A 17,060-nucleotide genomic window follows, 5' to 3' on the forward strand; every position below is an offset into this window, starting at 1 on the left:
ACCACCTTCGTATTTGTTCATCCACGTGTACCTACATTCAGCATTTAATTATTCTCCACCTTCTGTTGGTGCTGCACTGGGCTGTAAGCACCATACGAGCACAGCCAGATATTTTGCCTGTTTTGCTGTATTGCTCATGCCCAGCACAGTGCTTGGCACCTAGTAAGTGGCAAAGACTTGTTGCCTGGGGATACAGAGAACATGACAGTTTAGTGGCTGTTACTTGTTTTGAGGAACCCATTGGATCTGGTAGCTTAAGAACAGGAGCAGGGGTGCCTTTCCCTAAACCCCCCAATGTTTTAAAGAGCTATTGACATATTCAAGACATTACATTTCACTTTCTGCCAGCATTTGGCCAACTGTAAAATATTTTTAAAAACCTTTTGTTATTGATTTTTCACAGGAGCCCAATGAAGTAGGCAGGACTTTATATCCTACAGTAAGTAACTGTTTACTGGAATGTCTAGGCTCTAATCTGTTATGGAATTTATATGTCTTAACTCCAAAACTCAGTTATCAAAAAAATCTTTTAACTTACTCCAATAGCATTCTGAATTTGTATGTTCAAACTAAGGCATTTTTAATATTACACCCAAACTAAGGCATTTTTAATATTTCACTCAGTATTATATTATACAAGCAGTGTTATAGCAAAAAAAGACAAGGGATGGGAATTAAAAGAAATCAATCCACTGTCCCAGTACTCTGGCCTAATAACATCATTTATTCTTCCTTATTCATCACTGACACTAATTCTTTATTGCACTTCTGAGGGGGGATTGTGAAGATGAAGGGGACTTTTATGCCTAGAAGGGATTTTATAATCAGGTACGAGTAATGACATGAAAAACCATGAGGTCATGGTTCAGTCCTTCCCAGATGCCTTTCACAAGCCTCTGTTCCAGCACCTCTTGTTTCCTGGACACCCTAAGCTGTGAGCTGATTCACGAAGGATGATTAGTGGTCAGCCAGTCAGACATGGAAAGAAATCTTACATTTCCCAATAAACTTTTGGGTTTTTGTGTTGCTGTTGTTGTTTGTTTGTTGGGTTTTTTTTTGTTTGTTTGTTTTTTTGGCTGTACCACGTGGCTTGCGGGATCTTAGTTCCCCAACCTTAGTTCCCTGACCAGGGATTGAACCCAGGTCCACAACAGTGGAAACACAGAGTCCCAACCACTGGATCGCCAGGGAATTCCCCCAGTAAAGTTTTAGTAAAGTTTTATAGTTGTTCCTTCAATTTCCTATTAAAGTTATAGTTCTGTTTTTTAATAGAACTACCTCCTTGTTTTTCAACTGGAAATTGCTGCTGTAAAGAAGTGGTAGTCATTTCCAAATATTTATTCCCCTTGTCACTCTCCAATTCTTAAAGTGTTCACTGAATCGTTTTTAGTATAGTTTTTTCTTATTTCTGTTTCACTTCTTAATGACTGGCTAGGACTTCAAAAACCATGTAGAACAATGATAATAGGTTTATCTCTGATTTTTCAAAGGATCGGATCTAGAACTTTTCCATTTTTACATCAATCACTCTTGGTTTAGAAAGACACTTAATTTTAATAATAGTAAGAAAAAGTCCTTCTGATAGCTTTATTTAAAAATTTTTCTCTTCCCTGGGCCATGATCTAGTGTAGGCAGGGAGCTGACATTTGAGCCTCTGTGGATCAGCACTGTGCTGGGTGATTTCCGGGGATTTGTTAGCTGCCCCATTTCAACCTTATAGCCTGTGAGGCAAATATGATTAACCCCACTTACAGAAAACTGAACTTCAGGGTGGTTAACTAATATCAATGTATTTAATGTTGCCATTTTGTTGCAAGTCAGGATGAGGGTTAAACCAGTGTGACCCTCAAATGGTGTCATTTCCCCCCCCCTTCTCCAAAATAGCTTTAATTCTACAGAAATTGTTTACCCAGTAAACCTAAAGAAAATGGCCTGATCCCTTAATTTGAGTAGTTTGCTAATAACTTTTTACATTTCTTCCTTATTTATTAATCTGTTTAGTTTCTTTTTGTTATATCAATTGTACATTTTGCCCTTTAGCTTTAAACTATCTTTTCTTGAGCCATAAAATGTATTCATTTACAACTGCGCATGGTATTCATCTATCATTTTAACATTTTATATTATATCCTCTTTCTCATTTCCAACTTTATCTGTGTTTTTTCCTCTAAAATTTGTTGAGACTTTTTGTAAAGAACCAGCTCCTATTTCTCTTACATGCTATAATTTTATTTCGACACTTAGCACTATCATTTCCCTTTTTTACTTAAAGCAAATATATTTTGATACTGTAATCCTATCTACAGAACAGAATATGTAACATTTTTGAACAGCCTGAAGAATGGGCAAACACCCTCCATACCCCGCTCTCCAGCTGAAGAAACAGAACAACGTTGCGTATGTGAAGTTCGATGTGCCCCTCCTCATCAGATCTTCCTCCTTTCATACCAGAGAGCCACTAGCTTGAATTTTACATTAGCTCCTGTGCTGCTCTTCTTGCTCTTTACCACATTTATCCATAGCTCTGAGCAATATTGTTTAGCTTTGCACACTTTAAAGCTTGATATATATGTATTGTACGATAGATACCTTTCCACAGCTTGCATTTTTTTAAATCCTTGTTGAGATGTGTAGCTCTAGTCATTTTTAACTGCGCTTTGATACTCCTTCAATGGCTATACCTTTATTTAACTATTTTCTTGCTGATAGACCTGTAGGTTGTTTCCAGACGTTTTGCTGCTTTTTGAATGATGCTGACCTGAATATTCTTCTTTTTTAAATTAATTTATTTATTTAATTTTGGCTGCGTTGGGTTTTCATTGCTGCACGCAGGCTTTCTCTAGTGGCGGTGAGTGGGGGCTACTCTTTGTTGTGGTGCACGGGCTTCTTATTGAGGTAGCTTCTCTTGTTGCAGAGCACGGGCTCTAGGCGTGCGGGCTTCATTAGTTGTGGTGTGAGGGCTCAGTAGTTGTGGCTCGCGGGCTCTAGAGCGCAGGCTCAGTAGTTGTGGCACACGGCCTTAGTTGCTCCACAACATGTGGGATCTTCCTGGACCAGGGCTTGAACCTGTGTCCCTTGCATTGGCAGGTGGATTCTTAACCACTGCACTACCAAGGAAGTCCAGACCTGAATATTCTTGTACATACTTCCTTATACACATGGGCCTTGTTTGGGAATTTCTTTAGGTGTATTCATAGGTGTAGAAATAGTGGGTTTAAGAGTATATACTTCTTCAGCTCTACTAGATGGTCCCAGATTGCTGATTAAATTAGTTGATCCAAATTATACTAATAGTTGATGCAGGTTAGTTGATGTTACTTTGGCAAGTAACAGGAACTTAACCAAAATTCCTAAGAAATGGTATCTCATTGTGGTTTTAACTTGCACTTCCTTGTTTACTGGTGGAGTTGAACATCTTTTCATATGTTGATTATTTGTGTTCTGTGACATATTCTTATTCTTCATCCATTTTTTCTGTTATAGTTTATCTTTTTCTTATTCACTTGTAGGACTTCTATATATAATTAGGAATTGAATACTTTATCAGTTAATATGTGTGCCACTCTATAGCTTATCTTTTCTCTTTCTTTACTAGCAGAAGTTCATAATCAGTCTTTGTCTTAATGATCTTTATCTTAGTGCTTTCTGTGTCCTGTTTAAGTAATGCTTTCTACTCTTAGATCCATAAGGGAAGGACTTGGTCATGTTTGCTCTTGTATCTCAGCTCACCAGGTCCCAGTACATATTTGTTGAATGAAAGCATGAATTTTTTCTAATAATAATTTACTTTTGTCTTTTTTTTCTGTATAAATCTTATCAGAGGTTTGCCTCTCTAGTTGCAGTGAGCGGGGGCCACTCTTCATCGTGGTGTGCGGACCTCTCACTGTCGCGGCCTCTCTTGTTGCGGAGCACAAGCTCCAGACGCGCAGGCTCAGTAGTTGTGGCTCACGGGCCTAGTTGCTCTGCGGCATATGGGATCTTCCCAGACCAGGGCTCGAACCCGTGTCCCCTGCATTGGCAGGCAGATTCTCAACCACTGCGCCACCAGGGAAGCCCTAATTTTATCTTTTTATTAAAATTTCCATCTTTATGTTCTTTTTGTTCTACTTTTGACAGGTTTCTTCAGTTATGTCTTCCAGTTCATCTACTGATATTTTAAAAATATTTTTAATCAGCTTCATTAAAGTATAATTTACATGCAATAAAATTCACCATTTTAAGTGTAATATTTGATCCGTTTTGACAAATTTGTCACCAAATCAAAGGAATAACATTTTTTGTCATCTCTAACCAAAAATTCCTTCTTACCTCTTTGCAATTAATCCCATTCCCTGTCCCCAGCCCCTGGCAACCACAGGTCTGCTTCTGTCACCGTGAGTTTACTTTTCCAGGATTACTTTTCCATTGCCTAAAAATAGTTGTTTCATTTTTTCCCTGGTTTTCTAATTGTTTATGGTGGGAATTCTCTGTTGAGTTTTCAAATTCTGCCATCCTTTTTGATTTCCAAGAACTCTTGTTTTATTTGTAAGCTCTTATTCGTGTTTTACAATTGTAATATCTTACCTCTAAAGATAATGATTTCCGAAAACACTTTCATCTCCCTTTATAGGCACTGTGTTCTCAAATTTTCTCTTTGATTGTTTTGGTATCTCTTTCTTGTTAGAGGCTTTCCTCAGTTGGGAGAGGGAAACCTTCCAGCTCCTCTGAGTTGGGGAAGGGATCTGAGGGCATAAAGGCTTCATAAACTGACCTTAATCCAAAACTCCTTATTTTATCCACCCCCACTCTCAGATGTACTTGATAGTGCCAAGTCTTGAAACTTTTGATGATTTGGAGGAAATTGGGTCAGTTTCTGGTCCCTCCCTGGGGGTGACCTCTTGACTACATTGTATAGGGTTTGGATCATTCTACTTGCATGCCTTGTTTGATACCCTAGAGTTATCGATATATAGTTTAAAACCATACTTTTTTTTTTTTAGTGTGGCCCAATGCAGCTACAGGTACTGCTCCTAATTCAGCCCCCATAAAGTGACCTGGGCCCCAGTGAGAACTGACTCTGAGGGTCGAGTCTCCCCATCTCAGTTCATTTTCAGCATCGGGAAACCAGGGTGTGTTTGACCCCCTCTTGATAACACAATTAGATGAGTGTTTTCCTGTAACACAAAACATTAAAAAGCCAATTTTCTCTTATATATAGGTGATAATGTTTTATGATCACAGTCAAGAAAAGGCTTTAATAAACATAGCTATCTAATAGCTGCTAGAAAAGAAAGCTAGCAATTGGTTGTTTTTATTGAGCCAAATTATTATTTTTGAAAGCCACTCCCAGATTTTTAAAGTAAACTTTTATTGAAGTAATACTAACACAGGAAAATACATAAATTATAAGTGTACAGCTCATCAGATTTTTACAGTATAAATACATCTGTATAACCAGCACCTATATCAGGAAATAAAATGTTCCTAGAACACCAGAGATCCCCCTCCCATCCCCTCTGTTTCTTTTGTCCTGAAGATAATTACTACCCTGATCATAGCTTTGTTTTGCCTATCTTAAAAATTTTTATAAATGGAATCATATGTGTCTGTTCTTTTGAGTCTGGCTTCTTTGCTTCCACAGTGTATTTGAGATTCATCCATGTTGTCATATGTAGCAATAGTTGGTTCATTATCATTGAGGTATGATATTTCACTCTGTAAACCTACCACTACTTATACATTCTACTGTTGCTAGACATTTGGTATATTTCTGGCTTGGAGCTATTATCAGTAATACTGGAACTATTATGAACATTCTTGTACATCTTTTAGAGAATGTACATTATACATTTCTCTTAAGCATATAGCTAGGAGTATATGTTCATGAGTAGGCAAGCTTTTTTTTTAAATTTTTTTTTTTGGGGGGCTGCGTTGGGTCTTAGTTGCAGTGCATGGAATTCTCTCTAGTTGTGGCGTGAGGGTTTTCTCTTCTCTAGTTGTGGCGCACAGGCTCCAGGGCACGTGGGCTCTGTAGTTGTGGCGTGGGCTCCAGAGTATGTGGGCTCCGTAGTTTGCAGCATGCAGGTTCTCTAGTTGAAGCATGTGAGCTCAATAATTGTGACTTGCGGGCTTAGTTGCCCCGCAGCATGTGGGATCTTAGTTCCCTGACCAGGGATCGAACCTGCGTCCCCTGCATTGTAAGGTGGATTCTTTACCACTGGACCACCAGGGAAGTCCCTGCAAGCTTTAATAGACACTGCCAAATAGTTTTTTTTAAAATTATTATTTATTTATTTATTTTTATTTATTTATGGCTGTGTTGGGTCTTCATTTCTGTGCGAGGGCTTTCTCTAGTTGTGGCAAGTGGGGGCCACTCCTCATCGCGGTGCGCGGGCCTCTCACTATCGCGGCCTCTCTTGGTGCGGAGCACAGGCTCCAGACGCGCAGGCTCAGTAATTGTGGCTCACGGGGCCAGCTGCTCCGTGGCATGTGGGATTTTCCCAGACCAGGACTTGAACCTGTGTGCCCTGCATTGGCAGGCGGACTCCCAACCACTGCACCACCAGGGAAGCCCCCCCTTTTTTTTTTAAGCTGTACTCGGGCCTCTCACTGCTGTGGCCTCTCCTGTTGCGGAGCACAGGCTCCGGACGCGCAGGCTCAGCGGTCGTGGCTGACGGGCCCAGCCGCTCCGTGGCATGTGGGATCCTCCCGGACTGGGGAACGAACCCGTGTCCCCTGCATCAGCAGGCAGTCTCCCAACCACTGCGCCACCAGGGAAGCCCCAAATAGTTTTTTTAAAGTGGTTATACCAGTTTATACTCCAGCGAGCAGGATATGAGTGTTCCATGTCCTCTTATATACTTAGTATTGTCATTAAAAATTTGTTTTTCACCATTCTAGAGGATATATGGAGTATCTCATTGTATCTCAACTTATGACTGATGAAGTTGATCATCTTTTTATTTTTTTATTGATCATTTAAATATCCTCTTTTGTAAAGTATCTATAAGTCTTCCCCTATTTTCTATTTAGTTGTCTAATCTTTCCTTATTGATACATTTTAGGGTTGTACATTTGGGATTTGATCCTCTGTCATATAGATACATATGCATTATAAATATTATTTCATACTTTGAATAATGGTGTTATTTGGTAAACAGAAGTTCTAAATTTTTAGGATAGTCCAATTAATTGGGGTTTTTCTTAAAGTTAGTGCTTTTTGTGTCCTACTTAAGACATTTAATGCCATGAAGATCTTCTGTGTTTTCCTTTATTCTTTTGTTTTTCATATTTAGGTCTACAAAATACATGGAAGATTTATTTTCATTATTTTCCATAAAGGTATTCAGTTGACCCAGGATCATTTACTGAAAAGACAATCTTTTTCCCCATTGTACTGCAGTGTACCTTTGTCATACATACGGTGACTGCATGTGCATAGGTCTGATTCTGGGTCTATAATCTGTTCCGCTGGCCTGTTTGTATACAGACTGGACTTCCTTAAATGTTCAGAAGAATTCACTAGTGAAGCCATCTCTGCTTGGAAATTTCTTTGTGAGAAGGTATTAAATGGAAGATTCAATTTATTTATTAGATGTAGAACCATTCAGATTTTCTGTTTCTTCTTGCATCTATTTTGATACACTATACCTTCATAGAATTTAGTCTTTTAATTTATTGACATAAAGTTTCCTCATTATGCTATTATCTTATAAATCTCTTTAGAATTTGTCTTGATGTCACCTTTATCATTCTTGATAGTGGTAATACGTGCCTTCTCTCTTTCTCCACTAGTCTTGATAGCGGCCTATCAATTTTTTATTGTTATCGATTTCTGTTATTTTTATTATTTCTTTCATTCTCCTTTGTATTTAATTTGCTATTTTTCTGATTTCTTGAGATTGATAATTGATACAGAGAGATAGATGTACATTTCCTTCTAACCATGCTGTAGCTGCCTTTTGTAAGTTCCATTTCATGGTTCTATTATCATTTAGTTTAAAATATTTTCTAATTTTTGTTTTGATTTCTTCTTTGCTTTATCAGTTATTTAGAAATGTATGGACTAGTTTTAAAATATCTGTGGATTTTCTAACTGTCTTTTTGGTATTTTGTTATTCATTTCTGGCATAATTCCACTGAGTTCAGAGTACACATTCTGAATGATCTCTGTCCTGTGAAATGTGTTCATACTACTTCACATCCCAGTATATGTTCAATTTTGGTAAATGTTCTATATGCACTTAAATATGTATATTCTGTCATTGTCGTGTATCGTGTTGTAAGTATATCATTTAGATCAAGTTTGTTTATCTTGTTATCAGATCCTCTATTCTTAATGGTTTGATTTCTGAGTTACTGAGAACGGTATGTAAACATATCTCACTAACATTGTTAAGGTTTCTCTATTTTTCCTTTTTATTTTCTCAATTTTTACTTTATACATTTTGAAGTTATATTATGTTAAAATGTAGATTTGTTATATTTTCCTAGATAATTGAACCTTTTGTTAATATGAACTATCTTAAAGCCTGTTTTCTGTAATATTATGAGATTTGTCTGATATTAGTATAGGTATACCAGCTTTCGTGTGGTTAGTGCTTGCTTGATAAATCCTTTTCCATTCTTTTCTTTCCTTTTATTTCTGTATCTATATTTTTGATATTTCTCTTCCGAGTGCCATATAGTTGGATTTTATTTTTTTAATCCAGCCTCACAACCTTAGTTTTTGTTTGTTTGTTTTTTGTGGTACGTGGGCCTCTCGCTGTTGTGGCCTCTCCCGTTGCGGAGCAAAGGCTCCGGACGCGCAGGCTCAGCAGCCATGGCTCACGGACCTAGCCACTCCACAGCATGTGGGATCTGCCTGGACTGGGGCACGAACCCGTGTCCCCTGCATCGGCAGGTGGACTCTCAACCACTGCGCCACCAGGGAAGCCCAACCTTAATTCTTTAATAGGATAATTTAGACCAATTACTAATATGTATAGGATTGGTCGTCTGCTACTTCATTATTTAATTTTAATTTTACTCACCTGCTTTAAGTCTGTTTTTTTTCTTGTCTTCTTTTGAATCAACTATTTTTATTGTTCCATATTCCAATGAGCTTGTATCTTCTTTAACTAGTCTTAAAGACTGTATGAGCTTGTATCTTCTTTAACCAGTCTTTTATTGGTAAGTCTAATAAGTAAAACCAGCTTATTACTATCCAAAATAAATAATTCCCAGGCAATGCTAATAGCTTAAAACAATTCTATTTTCTTTCTTTCATCTTTTGTGTTATTTTTGCTATGTACTTTAATTATGTATATATTTTCAACCTCTTAATACATTATAATTATTGTTTTGTGCAATAATATTTTTATTTACTCTTTCCATTGCCTTTTCTTACTTTTACACCTGGGATTATCTTTCTTCTGCCTGGAACACTCCTTTTATTTTTTTTGATATGGGCTTGCTGGTGACACAATCCCTGTTTTTATTTGTACGGAAATATCCATTTCATATTTACTTTTTTGGGACATTTTGTTTCTGTTGGGTTCTAGTTTAGCAATTATGTTCTTTCAGCACTTCAGATGCTATTTCATTGTCTTCTTTTTTTTTTAGACAATTACAGAGCTATTTATTTATTTATTTATTTATTCATTCATTCATTTAATTTATTTTTATTTATTTAATTTATTTTTAAATTTTTGTCTGCATTGGCTCTTCATTGCTGCACGCAGGCTTTCTCTAGTTGTGGTGAGCAGGGGCTACTCTTTGTTGCGGTGCACGGGCTTCTCCTTGCCATGACTTCTCATTTTGCGGAGCACAGGCTCGAGGTGTGCAGGCTTCAGTAGGTGTGGCATGAGGGCTCAGTAGTTGTGGTTCACTGGCTGTATAGCGCAGGCTCAGTAGTTGTGATACACAGGCTTAGTTGCTCCACGGCATGTGGGATCTTCCTGGACCAGGGCTCGAACCCATGTCCCCTGCATTGGCAGGCGGATTCTTAACCACTGTGCAACCAGGGAAGTCCCTATTTCATTGTCTTCTGTTTTCCCTTGTTTTTGGTTGAAAAGAGAGCTATCAGTTTTATTTTTTTCTCTTTTAAAGGTAATATATTTTTTCTCTCAAGGAAATTTCAAATTAGTCTTATGTTTTCAGTAGTTTTACTATGGTGTACCTGGTGGATTTTCTCTGAATTTATCCTGCTTGGAGTCTATAGTGCTTCTCAAATTCATTTTTCAACCTTTTTTTAAAAAAATAATGTTTTTGCTCCATTCTTTTCCTCCTCCCATTCCAGAGCTCCAGTCACACATGTGTTAATAAATGTTTTCACCATGTCTTATATGTCTCTTTAAATTTTTTCCTCCAGGTTTTACCATGGATATTTTCTGCCTATGTATTTTTTTAGTTCATTATTCCTCTCTTCTGCTATGTCCTATATACTGTTTCTTAAAATATTTATTCATTTTATTTATTTATTAAAAAAAAATTTTTTGTCTGTGTCGGGTCTTTGTTGCGGCATGTAGGATCTTCTTGTTGCAACACAGAGGCTCTTCTTTGCGGCACGTGGGCTTCTCTCTAATTGTGGCGTGTGGGTTTTCTCTCTCTAGTTGTGATGCTTGGGCTTCAGAGCACGTGGGCTCTGTAGTTTGTGACACATGGGCTCTCTAGTTGAGGCGCGCACGCTCAGTAGTTGTGGCGCACAGGCTTAGTTGCCCCGTGGCATGTGGGATCTTAGTTCCCTGACCAGGGATCGAACCCCTGTCCCCTGCATTGGAAGGCAGATTCTTTACCATTGGACCACCAGGGAAGTCCCAATGTCTGATATACTGTTAAAGCTATCTATTGAGTTCTTAATTTCAGTTATATTTTTCAGTTGTAGAATTTTCATTTGATTCTTTGGTTCCAATTCTCTGTTAAAGTTCTCATTCTTATCTGTTTTATTGAACATGTTTAGCCACACTTATTTTTAACCCCATATCTGATAATTTTGGTATCTGAGTTCTGAGGGTCTTTCTCCATTGTCTGTTTTTTCTCTTGATTCAATAATTTCTTAGTACTCCTGGTACTTTTTGACTGAATCCTTGACATCATGTGTGAAGGAGTGAATAGGCTCTGGATGATGTTATGTTCCTCCAGAGAATATTTGCCTTCCCTCTGGTAGGCAGCTGGAGTACAAACAAACCACCTAATCCATCCACCCAGGGACTCATTAGCTGGAGATTGGGTTGAATGTTTATGAAGCTTTACCTATCTCTTGTTTGCCCTTGCTGCTAGGTTGTAGCCTTCCAGGAGTCCCAACTGAGAGCTTTTCATGTTTACTCTGACCACTGTTCACCCCACAGCCCCCCCCCCAGAAGGTCCTGAACTCCAGTTTTTGGCTCAACAGTAGTATAAGACTGTAGAGAATTATGAATTTCTGCTTAGCTTAGTCTCTTGCCCTGAGAAGCTTAAGAATTCAGCAAATTCTCTGACCAAAAAAACACTGTTAGGATCACCTCTATATTTCCCTTCTATAGCAAATATTAGACTATCAAGTTGACCTCAAGTGATATCTGATGACTTTAGACAGATTTTTTTTTTTCAATTCAGATTTTTCGGGTGTTTGCAAGAATCTGGTCTTCCACAGGCTACTCTGTAAGGTCCAGAAGCAAAAGTCAGTTCTTAAGATTTTGAGATTTGGCAAAACTGGTGTTTAAGCATTCTTTGTTTTGAGCAAGGATATATTATTCTAAGCTCACAAGGATTTTAGCCTTAAAGTGCACCTGTTTAACTTTCTTTTCCAGGTAAGTACAAGGAGTATTATTATTATTATTATTATTATTATTATTATAGCTCTTTATAGATTTTCTGGAGTGAGTAGGAGAAAAAAGCATTGAGGGAGGCTTGTTCTTGATAGGCTTTCCCAGGAATCTTTGCATCATCTGTGTTAGTATCAAGTCCTTATCATTGCATTTCTTAGTACAAAGTCTTTAATAGACTTAACACAAAAGACAGATATTCACAAATACGTACAGAAAACTAGTATACATTCAGAACTCTGCTTGTTAATATCAGGATACCCATGAGACCAAGTGAGACTGTTGTTGAGTAAGTGTGGAATTTGTTTGGTGAGAGGAATCATTTTGTCAGACAACTCATGGGACCTTGGCCCAGATCCCAGTAGCAGAGTCCCATTTCTAATGACTAGTATACTCCTTTCCCCAAACTCAGGGCCTTGCCTCCAAGACATACTGGATATATCCTGGCAGATTTGCTGCTTTGTTCCTATTTTTTTATGCTCACATATACATCCTCATGGTACATTTTCCTTATATCGATGTCACATTATTCATATAGGTTTAAAGATGTTGCTTCCTCACTGGTAGCAGGAGGTTCTAACTTTATTAGTAGGTATCAGTGTTTCACAGGCTCTATAGTAGCTTAACTTTTTATTTTCCATCTAAATGCTAAAATGAGTCTATAAAACATAAATGCTGGTTTTAGTAGTTACTCCAAAGCTGAACTTTTTTCCTACCAAGTATAGACCTCTAGTTTCAATGGTTTCTTAAGGTCACATCTAGGTTATTTTAAAGACTATATCACTAAAACAAATAAGGTACAATTTTTTCTTATCTGTTAGCATAGTGTGGTCTTACAGGTGTTTTTGAGGCTTCAAAATTCAGGTAACTTCTCTGTAATCACAAAGAAAATAAATATTGTACTCAGGATCCCAGCTCAGCCCTGTGACTTCTGAATGCCTGCTCCAAGCTCTCCTGCTTCATACATTGTATAGTTGTCAACCCTTTCCTGCCATGTCCTCTGTTCACCTCTTCTCCCTTTTCCTGTTTTATCTTCACTTCAAGAAATCTTCAAAATTACAACCTCTCTGTTAGCATTATAAACAAGGTCACGTTCTTATCCCAACTAGATGTTTTACTAGGATAAAACAGACATTTTAATTTTTGATGTCTTTCAGATTGGATGACTACACCTGTGAGTAAGAAATCAACCCTCAAGGCAGATATTCCTGAAGGAGAATTGGGTCAGTGGATGATAAAGGAAAGATTCACTAGAGATAGTCACTGGAAATATGATACACTGTTGGAATGGCAGCATGGAAGCCAGGAGATAAAGTTGCAGCAAGTGATGCTTGCTCATGAGAAAACTTCATCTGTGGTTGGTGACCAGAAATGTGATGAATCTGAGAAGCACCGCACCATGAGCTCATCCTTTGTTCAGAGTCAGGGATTTCAATCTAGCAAAAAAGCCTTTGAGTGTAGTGAGTGTGGAAAAGTCTTCACTAAGAGTTCAACCCTCAATAAACATCAGAAGATTCATACTGAAAAACTTAATGCAAATCGGAAAATTCTTATTAAAGAGAAGCGATATGAATGTAGAGAATGTGGGAAAGCCTTTCACCAGAGCACACACCTCATCCATCACCAAAGAATTCACACTGGTGAGAAGCCGTATGAATGTAAGGACTGTGGCAAGGCCTTCTCAGTGAGCTCCTCACTTACTTATCATCAGAAAATTCATACTGGAGAGAAGCCTTTTGAATGCAACTTATGTGGAAAAGCTTTTATCCGAAACATACACCTTGCCCACCATCATAGAATACATACTGGAGAGAAACCTTTTAAGTGTAACATATGTGACAAAGCCTTTGTGTGCAGGGCACATCTTACCAAACACCAGAATATTCATAGTGGAGAGAAACCCTATAAATGTAATGAATGTGGGAAGGCCTTCAATCAGAGTACAAGTTTTCTTCAGCATCAGAGAATTCACACTGGGGAGAAGCCTTTTGAATGTAATGAATGTGGGAAGGCTTTCAGGGTGAACTCTTCCCTTACTGAACATCAAAGAATTCATACTGGAGAGAAACCTTATAAGTGTAACGAATGTGGGAAAGCTTTCAGGGATAATTCATCCTTTGCTCGACATCGGAAAATTCATACTGGAGAGAAACCTTACAGATGTGGTTTGTGTGAGAAAGCCTTCAGGGACCAATCAGCCCTAGCCCAGCATCAGAGAATTCATACTGGGGAGAAACCTTATGCATGTAATATATGTGAGAAAGCATTCAGTGACCATTCAGCCCTCACTCAACATAAGAGAATTCATACTAGAGAAAAACCTTATAAATGTAAAGTCTGTGGGAAAGCCTTTATCCGAAGTACACACCTGACTCAACATCAGAGGATTCACACGGGAGAGAAACCCTATAAATGTAATAAATGTGGGAAAGCTTTCAACCAGACTGCAAACCTCATTCAGCATCAGAGACATCATATTGGAGAAAAGTGATATGGAAGAGCTTTGAGACTAAGTGTATTAATTATTGAATGCAAGAGAATTTCCATTCTACAGAATAACCATGAAAGCTTACATGAAGATAGTCATTTTATTTACTGAGAGTCAAGGTTCACAGTAGTGTGGGTTTTGAGAACTTAAGAATGGCAAACACTCCTCATAATTCAGAACTGCCTCAGTTGAATAGTCTGAATTAGTCTGAATTACCAAGTATCAGAACCAACATGGACCTTCATTAACAACAGAGAAATTAGTTGCCCATTAAGAGAAATTATAAAATTGTAAAAATTGAGAAGCACAAGAACAAAAAAAATAAGAAAATGGTCTATAAGCATTTTACCGTACTTGATTCTCTTATACAGGAGGGTTTCTACCTTTAATGGAACCCTTTATTTTCCTCACCCCCACCGCTTACACCCAGTGTAAGGAAAGTGCAGTCACCTGTGCACTGGCCCAGGAGTTACTTAATTTATGCTCCCCACCTTCTGCTTCAAACCACCTTTTGTCAGATTTCCCTGGTTCATGTGTCCACTGGCTTCTTACTTGTATTCTTCTCCTGGGACAATTCATTTGAACCGTGTGTCCCTTTTTGATTTAGCAACTCCTAACTGATAACATTACATCACTTACTACCACCCAGTTTGCCCTTGAAGACTGTGGTGATCTGACCTCACACACAGTCCATGATTCTGGATGTTGCTCCAAACCCAGCTTTCAGAACTCAGGACCCCTATCTGGAAGGCAGAGGTTGATAAAAATTCCTGAGTTACCCAGTTCCTCTGGGCTTCAGTTTGACTCTGACCCTCGGATAATTCCTAAAGTAGGGGCTTAATCTGTGCAGACATTCCCCCCGCCTGTTGTTCTGCACTGTAGTTACACTACACACGGCAGTCAGGGGCATGCTCAGCTTCAGGTGTGACGATCCCAGCCACCTAGAGATGTTCTGGGCACTGCCACTTCTGTGACTTGCCATTTCCTGATGTGCATCGGACAAGGGAGGTTAGAGCCTGAAGGGAGTTGTCAAAATGCTCTCACCCAGTTTTTCCCTTGGCTGGGCAATCCTCTGTGTCCACTGCATTAGCGTATATTTGTTACTCCCAGAATATTGAACTGCTGCATCCTGGTTCTTGCCCTGCTTTTGTCTACTTTTCTGAAGGTATCAACTGTGTTCACAGAAAACACAGAGAGCTTTGAATTTCTGATTTTGCATTTGGAAGTGGCCATTTCCTGTCCTCCACCTGGGTATTCCACCACTTAAAGATTACCCCGTTCTGACAGTGGTAAGCAGCATGTTGAGTAATTCCATGGAGTAGTCAACAGCACCATGACATTCTCTGGCAGGGGCAGTGTCCACACCCAGAAGTCTGAGTAATACTCTAGTCCTGCAGGTACAGTTCCTTCACTATCTTTAATTCTTCAGTGCTATCAGTAGAAGTCACAGATAAAATAACATCTGTGTCCCTTCACACACAGCCTCTGGGGGCACCTCCCCTTCCCCACCACAAAGAATGTGGAGCCCACACTACTGCAGACTGGAGCATACTACAGCATGAAGGTGGAAGAGCACGTCAACTGTTGTCTGGGAAGCAGTGTGACAGGTTCCTGGTCTGTGGAAGTACTCTATCAATTTGGGCAACTTCTGGCCCCTATGAATGCTGCACCTCAGCTCCAAGTTACAGGAGAGGATAGTCTTTCATGGTGGAATCAGGACTTCAGGTTGAACATAGACTTGGAAGCTTCCAGCAGCTTTAAATACCCAAGTTCTCTAAATTCAGCTCCCACCTACTAAAAGGCCACTGGTGTGGGTAGGCACCTCCTGTTAGATGATCAGCAACTCATCCTTTCTTCCCTATTGAGCTTCAGGTGAAGCAGCATTTCAAGAGGTTGCTTGGAACTCTCCATGCTCTGGGCCCACACATGTTCATCTGCAGCCTTACATGGCTGGCAACCCCAGATTCTACAATAAACTTGGAAAACTGCTCACTGCCACAGAGATCTGCCATCAGTACTATCCCTATGGCCCGCCTTGTCCTCACTATTACCTCCTTGCCTTGAATCCCTCACAAGGAACCTATTTCTCAGCTAACTTTGTTGTTCCTTTTGTTTGTTTTTAATGAGAGCTGCTGCCCCTTGGAATGTGCTTGCAGTTGGGCTAAGGCCAAGACCTGCTGCCACTCATCCCAGTGGCAGCTCCAGCAGCTGTTCTTCCACCAGCATTAGTGCAGTCTGAAGGCCCTCCATATGAGTACACTCCACTTTCCCTGAGCCCACCACTGTCAGGCTTGGGTCTTCATGAAATTAGACATCTGAGATGCCTAGTCACTCATCCCTGGCTGGGGAGGCAAAAAGTATATGGCCTATTAGAAATGCCTGAGTCAACTTGGATATATTTATGATAGTACTGTTCATCTGACCAGACCATTAGCAGTGGCTTTATTATATTATGCCATATGATTAACAGCTTATGGTATGACCTTCTCAACTAAGTGAGCCAAAATTTGCCTGGGTGCTATTTCATACTTTTTAAATCTGAAGCATGTTCTCCACACTGGCAGTCTGACCTTTGGCTTAACCCCCCAAAAGTGCGTTTTTGAGAACTCTGAGTTAAAGTCCCTCAGCCACCTTTTCTTCTGCCAGCTGATCTGCATGGTATTAGACAAGAGTTGAGCAATTATTTTTTAAAATTTCTTTAACATACTTTATCTCATAGTACTTTTCGCGAATACCTTGTTATAGAAAAATTCTAAAGTAATGTAGATAATATTAAGCTTATATTGCTGAATTAGTTTATAAAAAATATA

At 39.0% G+C, this 17,060-nt stretch overlaps 1 protein-coding gene across 4 annotated transcripts in view; it reads left to right on the forward strand.

The window, feature by feature from the left end:
* Positions 1–15,024, forward strand: part of ZNF454 (zinc finger protein 454) — a 25,621-nt gene extending 10,597 nt beyond the window's left edge. For all 4 annotated transcript variants that reach the window (XM_060095014.1, XM_060095016.1, XM_060095015.1 and 1 more), the window contains one exon: positions 12,920–15,024. In XM_060095014.1, the coding sequence (XP_059950997.1) occupies positions 12,920–14,253 (1,334 nt within the window). In that variant the 3' untranslated portion in view covers positions 14,254–15,024. The remainder of the gene's footprint in view (positions 1–12,919) is intronic.
* The last annotated feature ends 2,036 nt before the right edge of the window (positions 15,025–17,060 follow it).

This window comes from Mesoplodon densirostris, chromosome 3 (genome assembly GCF_025265405.1).
Source record: "Mesoplodon densirostris isolate mMesDen1 chromosome 3, mMesDen1 primary haplotype, whole genome shotgun sequence".
NCBI lineage: Eukaryota > Metazoa > Chordata > Mammalia > Artiodactyla > Ziphiidae > Mesoplodon > Mesoplodon densirostris.